At 44.6% G+C, this 15,000-nt stretch overlaps 2 protein-coding genes across 7 annotated transcripts in view; both read left to right on the top strand.

The window, feature by feature from the left end:
* The window catches only part of nalf2 (NALCN channel auxiliary factor 2), a 6,953-nt gene extending 3,205 nt beyond the window's left edge, over positions 1-3,748 (top strand). For both annotated transcript variants that reach the window (XM_076987691.1, XM_076987692.1), the window contains exon 3: positions 768-3,748. In XM_076987691.1, the coding sequence (XP_076843806.1) occupies positions 768-1,075 (308 nt within the window). In that variant the 3' untranslated portion in view covers positions 1,076-3,748. The remainder of the gene's footprint in view (positions 1-767) is intronic.
* Positions 3,749-11,011: 7,263 nt separating this feature from the next.
* The window catches only part of eda (ectodysplasin A), a 47,108-nt gene continuing 43,119 nt past the window's right edge, over positions 11,012-15,000 (top strand). Inside the window, exon 1 of one of the 5 annotated variants that reach the window (XM_076987623.1) lies at positions 11,012-11,489. In XM_076987623.1, coding sequence (XP_076843738.1) covers positions 11,226-11,489 — 264 coding nt within the window. In that variant the 5' untranslated portion in view covers positions 11,012-11,225. The remainder of the gene's footprint in view (positions 11,490-15,000) is intronic. The other 4 variants (XM_076987626.1, XM_076987625.1, XM_076987622.1 and 1 more) reach the window with 4 other exon arrangements.

Here is a 15,000-nt window from a genome sequence, read left to right as displayed (position 1 = left end):
TTGTCATAACACAGGTGACATGTTATAATACAGGTGATATGTTATAATAGGTGATATGTCATAACACAGGTAACATGTTATAACACAGGTGACATGTCATAACACAGGTGACATGTTATAACACAGGTGACATGTTATAACACATGTGATATGTCATAACACAGGTAACATGTTATAACACAGGTGACATGTCATAACACAGGTGACATGTTATAACACAGGTGATATGTCATAACACAGGTAACATGTTATAACACAGGTGACATGTCATAACACAGGTGACATGTTATAACACAGGTGACATGTTACAACATAGGTGACATGCTTTAGCACAGGTGACTTGCTGTTACACAGGTGATATGGCAACACAAGTGACATGTTTTAACACAAGTGATATGTCATAACACAGGTAACATGTTATAAAGCAAGTGACAACTCTCTAACACAGGTGACCTGCTGTAATACAATCATAGCATGAATGTTATACTACTGACAACAAAATGCAGGAGGTACAGATAGTTTAGCGCACTTTAACTCACTATAACACACTATAACACACTTTAACACAAGTCAGTACACACACGCCAGCGATGTGGCAACTTGAATGAGTTCAGGTGACATAGCAAATTGGGCAAAGTAATTGTGTGAACGTCTTTCACCTGCTCTGTGAAGGACACCTGTAGCACCTGTTCATGCCAAACACATGTAGTCTGGAGATGTTAAAATAGTTACAGATGTAGTAAAACGTCTTTTCTGCTCTCTGTCAGGTCTGTTGGAGGATGAAGTGACCAATCAGGGGCCAGATTGCTGTGATGTCAGGTGGAGTGGGTGTGGTTCAGCAGTAGGAGCTGCATGCGCTCTGACCCGCCTGCCGGTGTCGTTGTCATGGCAGCGGAGGTCGTCGTCAGAAGCGGTGTCCTGTGCATGTCGTCTCTATGGTAACAGGCTGAAACTGTGCGTTCTCGCTCTCTTCCTGTTACATACCGTCGTTTCCATAACAACCCTACAACCCAGCAGTACTGCATCTCTGGATGCCATGGTTACGCTGGAGGAGGGGCCTACAAGAGAGGAATGAAGGGCTCAGACTCCACCCACAAAACACCACTAACTTCTTATTGGAGGATCCACACCCAGGAATGTGATGTCACAGCATGCAGGGTGTGGCACACAGACCGGAGATAGGAATGACAGCAGGAAGTACCACCCCTCCTGCTATGTCATTTCCTGTCTACCTAAGGCTGACGAAGATCTGTGTGTTTGTGTTGTTTTGTTTAACAGAATGCTGAAACGTTCGAATTTTCCAGCCATCAGCTGCAACATGACGTTGACATGTTTGGTATATCGCATCAGGCTGGACACCTTTGTGATTTGTACTGAGACCGATGAACCCAGTGCTTATTGGAGTATGGTCATGTGACCTGGTTCCTGTGGGGGGGGGGGGGGGGATCAGACTCAATACTCCACTTCCTGTTAAAGGTCAGACACTTGGAAGACTCCCATATGAGTGTATACCATTTTAAACTTCAGAAGAAGACACGTTATTTCAGAGATGAAAGAGTATGTGTTAGGAACATCTTGGCATATCACATTCAAAGGTCTTATCTTACCAGCTAACCGTAATAGTGGAAGAGGCAGGTGTGTGTAGGGCAGGTGTGTAGGGCAGGTGTGTGTAAAGGCAGCTAACTCCTTTCTCTACTCCAATCTTTGTGTCTTGCATCTGTCTGGCCAGTACTGGTTTTCCAGTAGTGGTGGGTAAGAATATTGCCAATTGAACTTACACATTCCGTAACTCCAAAGCTGTGATGTCCGTAGCTAAGATCTGTTCACCACTTTCTGGACACTCTTGTGCTCTGTGGTGTCTTACTAACATGGGAGAGCTCTGTAGCCGGCTTCATCACTGAATCTTGAGCTGAGTCCACTAATAGTTTATTTGAGTTCAGTAGGCTAGTTGTTTGAGTTGAGTAGACAAATTGTTTGAGTTGAGTATACTAATTGTTTATTTGAGTTGATCGTGGGTGCCTAAAGAGGATTGAGAGGTCTCCCCTACTTAAGATTGGACACAACATAATACCTTCTAATCCCATTATAATAAATGTCTGTTCTAACAGGTGTTTTCTAAACATCACATTAATCAGGAGTTTTCAGGGTAAGGCAGGCTTCTTCAGAGGGACTCATATCCTACAGGTTAATGGTTAGTGCTGCTACTGTCTGGTGTAAGGGGCCTTTTATGGACCCAGACAGCAGGGGCCCCAGGCTGCTGGCTATTTGTTGATAAAATAAAAGTCCTGTATTAGTGACAGACCCAGAGCTGATAGGCAGTGTCTGATCGCATGACATGTTCAGTTGTATTTTATCAACATTGGTGTCTGAAGGGACTTTAGTGTTTGCATTTAGTGTGTACAAATTGTTTGTGTGTGTGTGTGTGTGTGTGTGTGTGTGTGTGTGTGTGTGTGTGTGTGTGTGTGTGTGTGTGAGTAAGAGAGAGAATGTGTGTGTGTATGTGTGTGTGTGCATGTATGTGCTTGTATGTGTCTGTGTGTGTGCTTGTATGTGTCTGTGTGTGTATACATGTGTGTGTGTATGTGTGTGCATGTGTATGTACATGTGTATGTGTTAGTGTGTGTGTTTATGCATGTTTGTAGGCATGCCTGTGCATGTGTGCGTTTATATATGTGTTTATGTATATATGTGTGTGTATGCATGCATATATATATATGTGTGTGTGTGTGTGTGTGTGTGTGTGTGTGTGTGTGTGTGTGTGTGTGTGTGTGACGTCTCCTCATGCATCACTAAGTTGTGGTTGTGTTTTATGCTGAAGTTTTTTTTTACACTCTTGTCCTTTCTGATCCATGGCCACTATGTCTAGACCCACAGATCCTCACACAGTCACACAACCCTTGGTACTGACACCAGATCAGTTCCCAAGGCGTACTGTAATGCTGTCTTTAGGCTGTTGAAGGTTAAAGACTGAGACCAGTTCAGTCCCCTGGAGAATGTTGTTCACTGCATGTATCTGCACAGATGATCACTGCCATTGTAACTGCAGAAAACACATGTTGAGTATTGTGAGTGAGGACACCTTACCCCTGGCTTCACCAGCAACACACATGCCTTGAAGGTGTAGAACTGACCTGGGATCAGGCCTCTTACTGTTCACAGTGATAAATCAGTGGGTGTGATCTGAACATTCTGTGGGTAAAGGGACAGACTCCATCTGTCATGGCCTGATTTGGGTCTAGTCTGATCTGGGTCTAGTGTGTGTCTGAAGATTCTTTGGGGAACATGATTCCACAGACAAAGGGAACTGATTCCAGGCAGATCTATAAAGACCATCATCTCTGTCTACATGTCTTTGGTCATGGTTGTTTCCTGGTTCTGATGGGGTTCTGTTTCCTGGTTCTGATTGGGTTCTGTTTCCTGGTTCTGATGGAGTTCTGTTTCCTGGTTCTGATTGGGTTCTGTTTCCTGGTTCTGATGGAGTTCTGTTTCCTGGTCCTGATGGGGTTCTTTTTCCTGGTTCTGATGGGGGTTGTCTGTCCTAGTTATTATGGCTGTTCTCTCTGGGTGGGGGGACACCTTGTGCTCACTGGCCTAATAAAACTTCAAAACTCTCTGTTTCCCTGGACTCGTGTTTATCAACAGGTATTCTGTCTATCTCTTTCTCTGTCTCTCTTTACCTCTCCCTTCTCTCCAATTCTTTCTCTCTTCTGTCTCTCTCTACTTATCTCTCTTTTTCTGTCTTTCTTTCCCTGTTTGTTATCTCTCACTGTCTCTCTCTCACACACACATTCATAATTTAGTCTATGCTATATCTTATTCACAAGAGATCAGTATCCCATATATAACATTTACATTGCAATGTAAATATTGAATTTTTATTAGTAGTAAATGTATAATTATTCGAATGGGAAGTTTAATTAATTGTGGAATGTCTCAAAAATTAATTACACTGACAAAAAGCGATAGCAGCTTCTAACCACTAGAGGGAGCAAAGACATCGCATTGGTAATGTAAGCTTTCACCTCATGATGGCGCTGTCCTACCCCTTCTCTCATTCACTAGAAGAATCGTTACACCTGATGAATTTTACCCTCTGTCACATTAGTTCAACCCTCCAACACACTTGACCCTTGTATCCAAGGTCTTCAGGGCCATCTGAATATATCATGGTGTGAAAGCAGGTTATCTGCAGGGCAGAAGATCCTCAGGACTAGAGGGTGGAGCACTGTTGTATGTATTTTGTGTAGTGTTGTGTAGTGGAGAGGTTAATTCAGTGCTGTAAGATTCACTTTAGGGACACCTACATGTGTGCTGTCAGATTACTGTGTATTTACACAAGCTCACCATCCCAAAGTCAAAGCTCTGGTCGAAGTGCTGCTTACATCTGGTGTCTGCAAACGTCTGATAACGTCTGATAAAGTCTGCTAACGTCTGATAAAGTCTGATAAAGTCTTTTAACATCTGATAAAGTCTGCTAATGTCTGCTAAAGTCTTTTAACATCTGATAATGTCTGCTAATGTCTGCTAACATCTGATAATATCTGCTAATGTCTGATAACGTCTGATAATGTCTGATAATGTCTGCTAACGTCTGTTAAAGTCTACTAATGTCTGCTAAAGTCTGCTAACGTCTGATAATGTCTGCTAACATCTGATAATGTCTGCTAAAGTCTGCTAACGTCTGATAATGTCCGCTAACTTCTGTTAACATCTGCTAATATCTGCTTAAATCTGCTAAAGTCTGCTCATGTCTGTTAATGTCCCTCCCAATAACGGCTGAAGAAGTGGCAGCAGCGGAGACCCACTGTGATCCACGTCAGATCTTCAGTGCACCTGGTGTTGTAAATGTAGTGGTAAGTCCACCCATAGCACTGAGCCCAGATGACCACAGCTGAAGGCTGAAAGACATGGTTAGACATGCCAGAGAGCTTTTACCATAGAGACACACAGACCACCACATCCTCAAAGGGTTCCCACAAGATGCAAACTACTGGTGAGTGACAAGAATGAATAGAAACGTCAAGGAATGAAAGAACATGAAAGCCTGAAGAGTTATGGGACAGATTATCTTTTATTAAGCCTTATTGACAGATGGAATGAAAAGTAATTGGGGATAGAAGAAGCGAGGAAACACATGATCCAGACCCTGATACAGACCGTGATCCAGAGCACGAAACAGACCGTGATCCAGACCATGATACAGACCGTGATACAGACCGTGATACAGACCGTGATCCAGAGCACGAAACAGACCGTGATCCAGACCGTAATCCAGACCGTGATACAGACCATGATACAGACCGTGATCCAGACCGTGATCCAGACCGTGATCCAGACCGTGATCCAGACCGTGATACAGACCGTGATCCAGACCGTAATCCAGACCGTGATACAGACCGTGATCCAGACCGTGATACAGACCGTGATCCAGACCGTGATCCAGACCGTGATACAGACCGTGATACAGACCGTGATCCAGAGCTTTCCGTGTCACCTGTGAATCACAGCCTTGTGTGTCTGTCTGGCACGTGTCCTCACGTGTCCTTATGTGTTGTCCATCAAAAGTCTCCAGACACACAGACACAGTTACAGGACTGAACCGGCTGTGTTGGAGTCTCACCACAGCTTCTCCAGACGCGATCTCTTGCTTCTGGTAGTGCGTGGGACAGACTGCTGAAGCAGTTATCAGCAAAGGATTGAGTTGGAATGTGTTGGAGTGTGAAGTTGAATCAACATCATGTAATGGTGTCTAATTACGTTCATATACTGGAAGCTTAGTTGGTGTTGAACCACATTAGAGTTTGAGCTTCTAAAGTTGAGATGTTTGTTTAGAAAATACTGAACTCCCATCATGAATTCTCTGTAACTCTGTATTAGAGATGTTTGTGTTTACACTGCTGTCAGTGATCCTGCTGAGCTGCTGTGTGTGTGTGTGGGGGGGGGGGGGTGAAAGAGAGTGATAGGAATACAGAACACAGGGGCAGTCATGGCCTGGCGGTTAGGGAACTGGTCTTGTGACCGGAGGGTTGTGGGTTCGATTCCCAGACAGGCCATGACTGAGGTGCCCTTGAGCAAGGCACCTAACCCCAACTGATCCCTGGGTGCCGGGCTAGGGCTGCCCACCGCTCTGGGCACGTGTGATCCACAGCCCCCTAGTAATCACTAGTGTGTGTGTGTTCTGACTGCACAGATGGGTTAAGGGAAGAGCTCCTTCTAGCTGTCTGTCTACTCTAACACCCACCCATCCAGTCTAACTATCTGTCTGTCTGTCTGTCTACCCTAACACCCATCCATCCAGTCTAGCTGTCTGTCTGTCTACGCTAACAGGCTTTGGACTTTAGAACGGACCTTACCAACGGTCCATCCCTCCCAGCAGCAGGCATGGACACCCTTAACAAATCAGGTTTTTTGTCACATCACACTTACGCGGGAGTTAAGTGGGTGTAAATCATGAGTGGGTGTAAATCTTAACTCCTTACACTCACAGGAGTTCACACTGCGGTGTTTAGTGTTGTCCTGCTCCAGCACCGAGACTGAGCTGAGACGATCATGAGCAGTTCCTTCCTCTAGCACCTGCATTTAGCTCAGAGGATTACAAGAGAGACGTTTTTGAGACTGAGGTACACAGTTTCGAGGGAGATGTTTCTGAGACTGAGCTAGACAGTTTCGAGGGAGATGTTTCTGAGACTGAGGTACATAGTTTCGAGGGAGACGTTTCTAAGACTGAGGTACATAGTTTCGAAGGAGATGTTTCTGAGAGTGAGGTACACAGCTTCGAGGGAGAAGTTTCTGAGACTGAGGTACACAGCTTCGAGGGAGAAGTTTCTGAGACTGAGGTACACAGCTTCGAGGGAGAAGTTTCTGAGACTGAGGTACACAGCTTCGAGGGAGACGTTTCTGAGACTGAGGTACACAGCTTCGAGGGAGACGTTTCTGAGACTGAGCTACACAGCTTCGAGGGAGAAGTTTCTGAGACTGAGGTACACAGCTTCGAGGGAGATGTTTCTGAGACTGAGCTACACAGCTTCGAGGGAGACGTTTCTGAGACTGAGGTACACAGCTTCGAGGGAGAAGTTTCTGAGACTGAGGTACACAGCTTCGAGGGAGACGTTTCTGAGACTGAGCTACACAGCTTCGAGGGAGACGTTTCTGAGACTGAGCTACACAGCTTCGAGGGAGACGTTTCTGAGACTGAGGTACACAGCTTCGAGGGAGACGTTTCTGAGACTGAGGTACACAGCTTCAAGGGAGACGTTTCTGAGACTGGCCCCTCAGTTCTTCCAGGGTTCTGGCAGACCGCAGTGTTGTGTTTCCCCTGCAGTTTCAGAACATGGAGGGTGTGGTTTGCCAGTGTGATTGTTAATTTTAAACAACAATAATAACAGCAACAGCAACAGCTTCCAATCGGCTGAGTTGTGGTCAAGAATAAAAACCTCCCAGGAATTCTCAACCCCAAGTGTTTGCTAAGTGCATTCTAACATGGCGCTCTGTCCTGCTCCTGGTTAGTGGATATACCATATACACCATAATCATCTCAGCTTTCGAGTCTGTCACGACAGCTGCCACAGTAACACTGCAAGTGCGTCCGTCTCCATGGAAAATCTCTGTTTCCATGGAAAATCCACACAACCCCAGGACACTTCAAAACCCTCTAGATCAAACTCCGGTTATTCATTACTGACCACAGGGCTTAGTATATGTAGTATTAGTATATGTAGTATTAGTACATGTAGTATTAGTATATGTTAGGGATGCAAATTATCGATTAATTCATTAATCGTTAGTTGATTGATCTTATCGATCGACTTTCGATTAATCGATAAGCGGCGTTTTCCACCTGAATTTCAGTGTTTCAATAGGGCTTTAAAAAATATTAGCTAAATATACTGCTCAAAAAAATTAAGGGAACACTAAAATAACACATCCTAGATCTCAATTAATAAAAATCTTTGAAATCAGTTGAAAATCTCTCATTTCTACCCGTTGTCTGTTCCATTTGCACAAGAGCAGTTGAAATTGATTCACAATCATTGTTGTTTCCTATCTGAACACGGAGTGTGGATGACTTGGAGTTACATTGTGTTGTTTAAGTGTTCCCTTTATTTTTTTTTAGCAGTGTAGTTAAAACACTTTCGTCAAAAAGTATATATTATATTATGATAATTATATTGTATTATATGATATATTGTTCAAGTAATTATGCATTAGGAATTTTTATGGTATAACAAAATACATTCTTTCATTTAAAAAAGGAATAAATTAAGGACTGGCTCCGTTCTTGCATTTGAAACATTAGACATTTTAAAAAATGTAAAAAAAAAATTTTAAAGAAGAAATTAAATAGAGAGCCAAACAGAATATTATTGAGCCTATGCTTGGACAATGTTTCTAGCGTTGTCGTGAACACATGCTGTAATGCGACCGGAGAGTGCCCAAGTTTCCACAACATCATTGAGCTTGTCAGTTAAACTGTCAGCGGTGTGTCTGTCCGACATGTTCGTCGTAATCAGCACTGCAGATTTTAGCTGCCAGTTCTCGTCAGTGTAGTGGCACGTCACGGTAATGTAACTTTATGTTGTTAGAGTCGTCCAACAATCTGTTGTAAGGGCTACAGCAGTAGTGGTAGCTAGCTTTGTTTTAGCTCACTCTTCATTTTTCATAGCGAGCTTCGAAAACGCTCGCCTTCCCAGTGTAGCTGTGATTTTAGGTTGACCAGGTGCACTGGTGATATGCAGGACAGCTGCATGCATGGTGTTCAAATGATAATTGAGTGAGCTAGTGGAACTGTTGTACTTCAATACCGCATTACACAGAGAACATTTGACTTCTTAGCCTAAATTAACAATGTTGAAATTGTAGCGACTACTACTCCTCGCAGCGAGTTCCCTAGTGACACTGGGAGAGCGGCGCCTGCGCGCGCCAGGGGAGGGGAAGAGAACAGTGCTGTTGTTTGAGTTGCGTGGAAAATAAAGTTTCCCTCCTCGGGATTTTCTGGATTACGCAGTTTCTGCCTTGTTTCCCGAACCCGCTTCAAAATGGTCCCACACCGCACGTCTTTTCGCCCGCTTCATTTTGTTTTCCACTCTGGTCTTTCGCGACACGTGTTCACCTCTCGTTCTTACACTCTGTTCAAGCTACTACAGGAGCGCTCTCTAACGATTAATCGTGATTAATACATTTTGATCGAGTAACGTCCTAATCGACAATTAATCGAAAGTCGATTAATCATTTGCATCCCTAGTATATGTAGTATTAGTGTATGTAGTATTGGTATATGTAGTAATGGTATATGTAGTATTAGTACATGTATTATTAGAATATGTAGTATTGGTATGTGTAGCATTCACTGAAAAAAATAAAGCATTGGCTCAATGTAATAAAATTGAATTAATCACACAATTTTTTTTTCATTCACTCAATCTAAAAAACTAAATTCATTTATTGATTGAGTCAATGAAAAAAAAATTGTGTGAATGATTAATTCAATTTTATTACATTGAGCCAACGCTTTATTTTTTTCAGTGTTGGTATATGTAGTATTAGTACACATAGTATTAGTATATGTAGTACTGTATTAGTACATATAGTATTGGTATATGTAGTATTAGTACACATAGTATTAGTATATGTAGTATTAGTACACATAGTATTAGTATATGTAGTATTAGTACATGTAGTATTGGTATATGTAGTATTAGTACATGTAGTATTAGTATATGTAGTATTGGTGCAAAGATACTAATGTATCACTTTGCCTACATTTCCCAGTTCTGTTATTGAGTTTCTGTAGTTGAACTGAGTCCAGCAGGCTGTGGTTCTTGTGGTTCTTGTAGTTCTTGTGATCTGCTGTCTTCAGCTCCACTACTGGCTACACTCAGCCTTCCACATGCATGTGTTTATAAAGAGGCATTTCATCACATGACCTTTGACCCCTGCAGGTCTGCTGCATTGAGGGAGTGTTGGTTACATTTTTGCTCTCAGCAGTAAAAGGTCCAGTGCTTTTCAGAAACACACATTTTAAACATAGAACAATTTCGTGGTTTTTTTTTTTTGTTTTTGTTTTAGGGTTATGTAATACACCTGAGAGACATGAATTTTCAACTTAGGATTTCAGACTGGATATGTGTGTTATGTGTGTGTGTGTGTGTGTGTGTGTGTGTGTGTGTGTGTGTGTGTGTGTGTGTGAGTGTGTGTGTGTGTGTGTGTGTGTGTGGGTATGTGTGTGTGTGTCATGTTATTGTTGTGTGTGTGCGTGTGTCTGTCATGTTATCAATGTGGGTATGTGTTTGTGTGTGTGGGTGTGCATGCGTGTGTGTGTGTGTATATGTGTGTGTGTGTGTGTGTGTGTGTGTGCGTGTGTGGGTGTGTGGGTGTGTGTGTATATATATGTGTGTGTGTGTGTGTGTGTGTGTGTGTGTGTGTGTGTGTGTGTGTGTGTGTGTGTGTGTGTGTGTGTGTGTGTGTGTGTGTGTGTGGGTGTGTGTGTGAGGTCCAGTCTCCTGCTTAAGTCTCCTGGCTCCTCCATGTTGGATTCTACAGAACATTCTCCACTAAGTTAATTTATTTAATCTAATTTAAATCTGAGTGAGTGAGTGATTCACGGAGTGATACGTGGCTACATATTTGTTGCTGTTTTTAGTGTTTTAGTGTCTCAGTGTGCCTGTTAGAATGAGCTCTCCACACTCACAGACCTAATTGTGTGTGTGTGTGTGTGTGTGAGAGAGAGAGAGAGAGAGAGAGAGAGAGAGGAGAGAAAGAGAGGGAGACAGCGTGTATGTAAAAAGTCTGAGAAAGAGGGAGAGTGAATGGGAATTAGACCAAGAGCCCAACACACAAAGGGCTGGAACTGACTCTCTGTAAGCCAAACACAATTAGGTGCATTTAGCGTGTGAATGAGGTCTTAGGGTTAAATTACTTCCGTCCCGGTGTGTGTGTGTGTGTGTGTGTGTGTGTGTGGTTTTAACGGAGAGTCGTGCGTCGTTCAACTGCACCAAGCACTTCACGCGCTTCTCCGCGGGAGGACTTTCAACACGACGACGTCGCTCCCGCAGCCAATCAGGAGCGAGGGGTCGGTCTCCGGTACCGGCCGCCCAAAGGTGATCAAGTCGCGTCTCTCCGGTCCACGGGTCAGAACCCAGATGGTGTCGGGAGCGCACGGCGAACTGACGGGTCACTACGCGCGAGGGCGGGTATGATGAAATAAACTCATCACGACCGCACGCAACATGGTACCGAAACCGGAGTGCGTACCGGAGGAGAGGGCGCGCGGACGCGCCGCGTGCGCGTGTGGCGAGCGGTGCGGCAGCTGGAAGGTCTCGCTGGGCTTGTTGGCGGTGTCGGTGTCGCTCCATCTCCTGACGCTCGCGTGCTACCTGGACCTACGCGCCCAGGTCAGACGCGAGGTTCTGATGAGGGACGACGAGGCTGCAGGGACCACGGTGCCGGTGCTGCGGGGACCGGACACCAGCTCCCCGGAACCGCGCGTGCAGGTAAGACCGAACCGAGCCTCCCCTCGCCGCTCATCATAACTTCAACAGTAGTTTCAGGGTGTGATGAATGTGGTGATGAATCGTCGGTGTTTCCACTTGTTTGTTCAGAAAGTGACCGAACGTGCGCGTGCAGCTCATTTAAACGTGTCTCGGTGTTGCGCGTGCCGACACCGTCAGTCTCGTGCGTGTCGGAGCCCCGGAGGCCCGAGTTATCTACGAGCAACATCTCTCAGTTTTATGGTCTCACTCAGACGCGCGTTTACTGTCAGCTTGCTGTGTGCACTCGCGCGCTCTCGCCCCGGGTCGCGCGCACCTCTCCTCCCTCCTCTCTTCTTCATCGCCTTCATTCCTTCTTTCTTCATGTTTTTGTTCTCGTCGCACCGTGCTCGCGCCCGCGGGTAACCCGTGCATGGTTCGGAGCGAAATCACAGGTCCTGACTAGGTCAGTGGTATCGAATCACGTTTTTTAAATCCGCCACACATTTACACACACACACACACACACACACACACACACACACACACACACACACACACACACACACACACACACACACACACACACAGAACTTTTGCGAGGTATCCCATGGACAACCTTTAGGTTAATTGTTAAGTGAAGTCTTGGGTGCGTGTGCAGTAATTGGGCATGTCAAATGTGTTTTACCAACTGCTGATTGACAGAGACAAGGTCAGCGTTGTTCATCTCCTGGTGATGAGGTGATGAGGTGATCAAAAACGTGTGTGCGAGTAAAGAGCAAGACTTTAGAGGAAGACCCTGAGATTCCACCTGTTGTATTCACAAAGTGTGTGTGTGTGTGTGTGTGTGTGTGTGTGTCTCAGAGGCTTGGCAGGATTCATGTTCTTTGTGTGGTGTGAATGACCTGATGCATGTCAGAACGAGTGCCTACATACACACTAGGGCCAGCCCTAACTGTGTGTGTGTGTGTGTGTGTGTATGTGTGTGTGTGTGTGTGTGTGTGTGTGTGTATGTGTGTGTGTGTGTGTGTGTGTGTGTGTGTGTGTGTGTGTTGCACATGTGTGTGTTGCATGGGTGTATTATATATGGTTGGATGGAAATGAAAAGCTAAACAAAGGAGCAAGTAAAGCACACACACACACACACACACATACACACACTCACACACACATACACACACACACACACACGTATACACACACAGGTATACACACACATATACACACTCACACACACACACACACACACAGCTTTAGCATAAAAGGGCTGCATCAAGTTGCTTTTATTTGGGAAATGACAAAATGATCTGAGATCAGGTCTCAGATTAAGTGGGTTCAATAGGAAATGATTGATCTTTATAACTCTATGGGATCACTTTAGGGTAGACAAAATGATCAGAAATCAGGCTTTGTCTGAATAACTGGACAGTCTGATATACGGTTGCGTGCATGTGTGTGTGTGTGTGTGTGTGTGCGCGTGTGAGTGTGTGCGCGTGTGAGTGTGTGCACGTGTGAGTGTGTGAGTCTGTGTGTGTGTGTGTATGTGTGAGTCTGTGTGTGTGTGTGTGTGTGTGTGTGTGTGAGTGCATGAGTGTGTGTGTGTGTGTGTGTATATGTGTATATATGTGTGTGTGTGTGTGTGTGTGTGTGTGTGTGTGTGTGTGGGCTGAGCTCTACAGGCTTCAAATGCTGCCACCTTTACTCCTGTGAGCAGTTTCCATCTGTGGATTATTACACACACTCACCCTCACACACACACACACACACACACACACATAGACATACACACACACACACACGTAGACACACACACACACTCACCCTCACACACACACACACACACACATACACACACACACACTCACCCTCACACACTCACCCTCACACTCACAGATGGGTATCGTTACAGACAGACATTGTTATTGTGTAAATATGGTGGTTTTGCTAACACTATCCAAACCAAGTTCTGATCTTAACTTACAGGAGATCTCCCTTTCTCTCTCTTTCTTTCTGTTTCTTTTTTTTTCTTGCCTGTCTCTTTCTCTACCATGGTCCTTACTTCTTGCCTTATCTTCTCTCTCTTCCTCTCTATCTCTTCATCTCTTCCTGTCTTTCTTTCTCTCTCTTTTCTCTTCATCTTTCTCTTGTTTCTTTTTCCTCTTCTTTCTCCATCTCATTCTATGTCCTCCTGAGGCAGTGTGGCATTTGGCCAGAGCACAGTGTGATCTCCACACACACACACACACACACACACACACACACACACACACACACACACACACACACACACACACACACACACACACACACACACACACACACACACACACACACACACTTTATTAGGACTGGGAATGTGGAGGACTCCTTCCAACAGGATATTACCTTATTACAACCAGTCAGTAATTACTGTGTACTCAGTAAAATGTAAAACACTCACACACACACACACACACACACACACACACACACACACACACACACACACACACACACACACACACACACACACATGCACACACACACTGTTTAGCCTTGTCTGATCATAAAACACTTGAAGTCACTTGACACAAATCCATGTTAGACCAGAGCAGGAGAGTGTCCCAGGCTAGATGAATCAATCCCGGAGCAGAGCAGAGGTTTGCCACAGGTTAAACGCATCAGTGAGGTTTTCCTGCAAAATGAACACAGTTTCAGTTTTCCTTCATTTTGGACGAGAGGTTGATTACACTGCTACAGGCTCCATGAGACACACACAACCATAACTGCACTTAACATTGACATCAGTAAGTGGCATCATTTATAGTCTGGTGAGTATGTAGTGGTCACAGACATCAAACACACTTCCTAACACTGATGGATATTAGCCCTAAACCCAACACTGATATATATTAGCCCTAACCGTAACGCTGATGGATGTTAGCCCTAACGCTGATAGAAGTTAGCCCAAACGCTGATAGAAGTTAGCCCTAATGCTGAGGGATATTAGCTCTAACGCTGAGGGATATTAGCCCTAATGCTGAGGGATATTAGCCCTAACGCTGAGGGATATTAGCTCTAATGCTGATGGAAGTTAGCCCTAACGCTGAGGTATATTAGCCGTAATGCTGACGGATATTAGCTGCACCGCTGAGGTATATTAGCTCTAATGCTGAGGGATATTAGCTCTAACGCTGAGGGATATTAGCCCTAATGCTGAGGAATATTAGCTGTACCACTGAGGGATATTAGCTCTAACGCTGAGGGATATTAGCTCTAACGCTGAGGGATATTAGCCCTAATGCTGAGGGATATTAGCTGCACCGCTGAGGGATATTAGCTGCACCGCTGAGGGATATTAGCTCTAATGCTGAGGGATATTAGCTGCACCGCTGAGGGATATTAGCTGCACCGCTGAGGGATATTAGCCCTAATGCTGAGGGATATTAGCTGTACCGCTGAGGGATATTAGCTCTAACGCTGAGGGATATTAGCCCTAACACTGAGGGATATTAGCCCTAATGCTGAGGGATATTAGCTCTAACACTGAGAGATA

This window comes from Brachyhypopomus gauderio, unplaced genomic scaffold, assembly GCF_052324685.1.
Source record: "Brachyhypopomus gauderio isolate BG-103 unplaced genomic scaffold, BGAUD_0.2 sc54, whole genome shotgun sequence".
Taxonomy (NCBI): Eukaryota; Metazoa; Chordata; class Actinopteri; order Gymnotiformes; family Hypopomidae; genus Brachyhypopomus; species Brachyhypopomus gauderio.
Note: the sequence above shows the minus strand (reverse complement) of the source record. Positions and strands in the feature narration are given on the sequence as shown.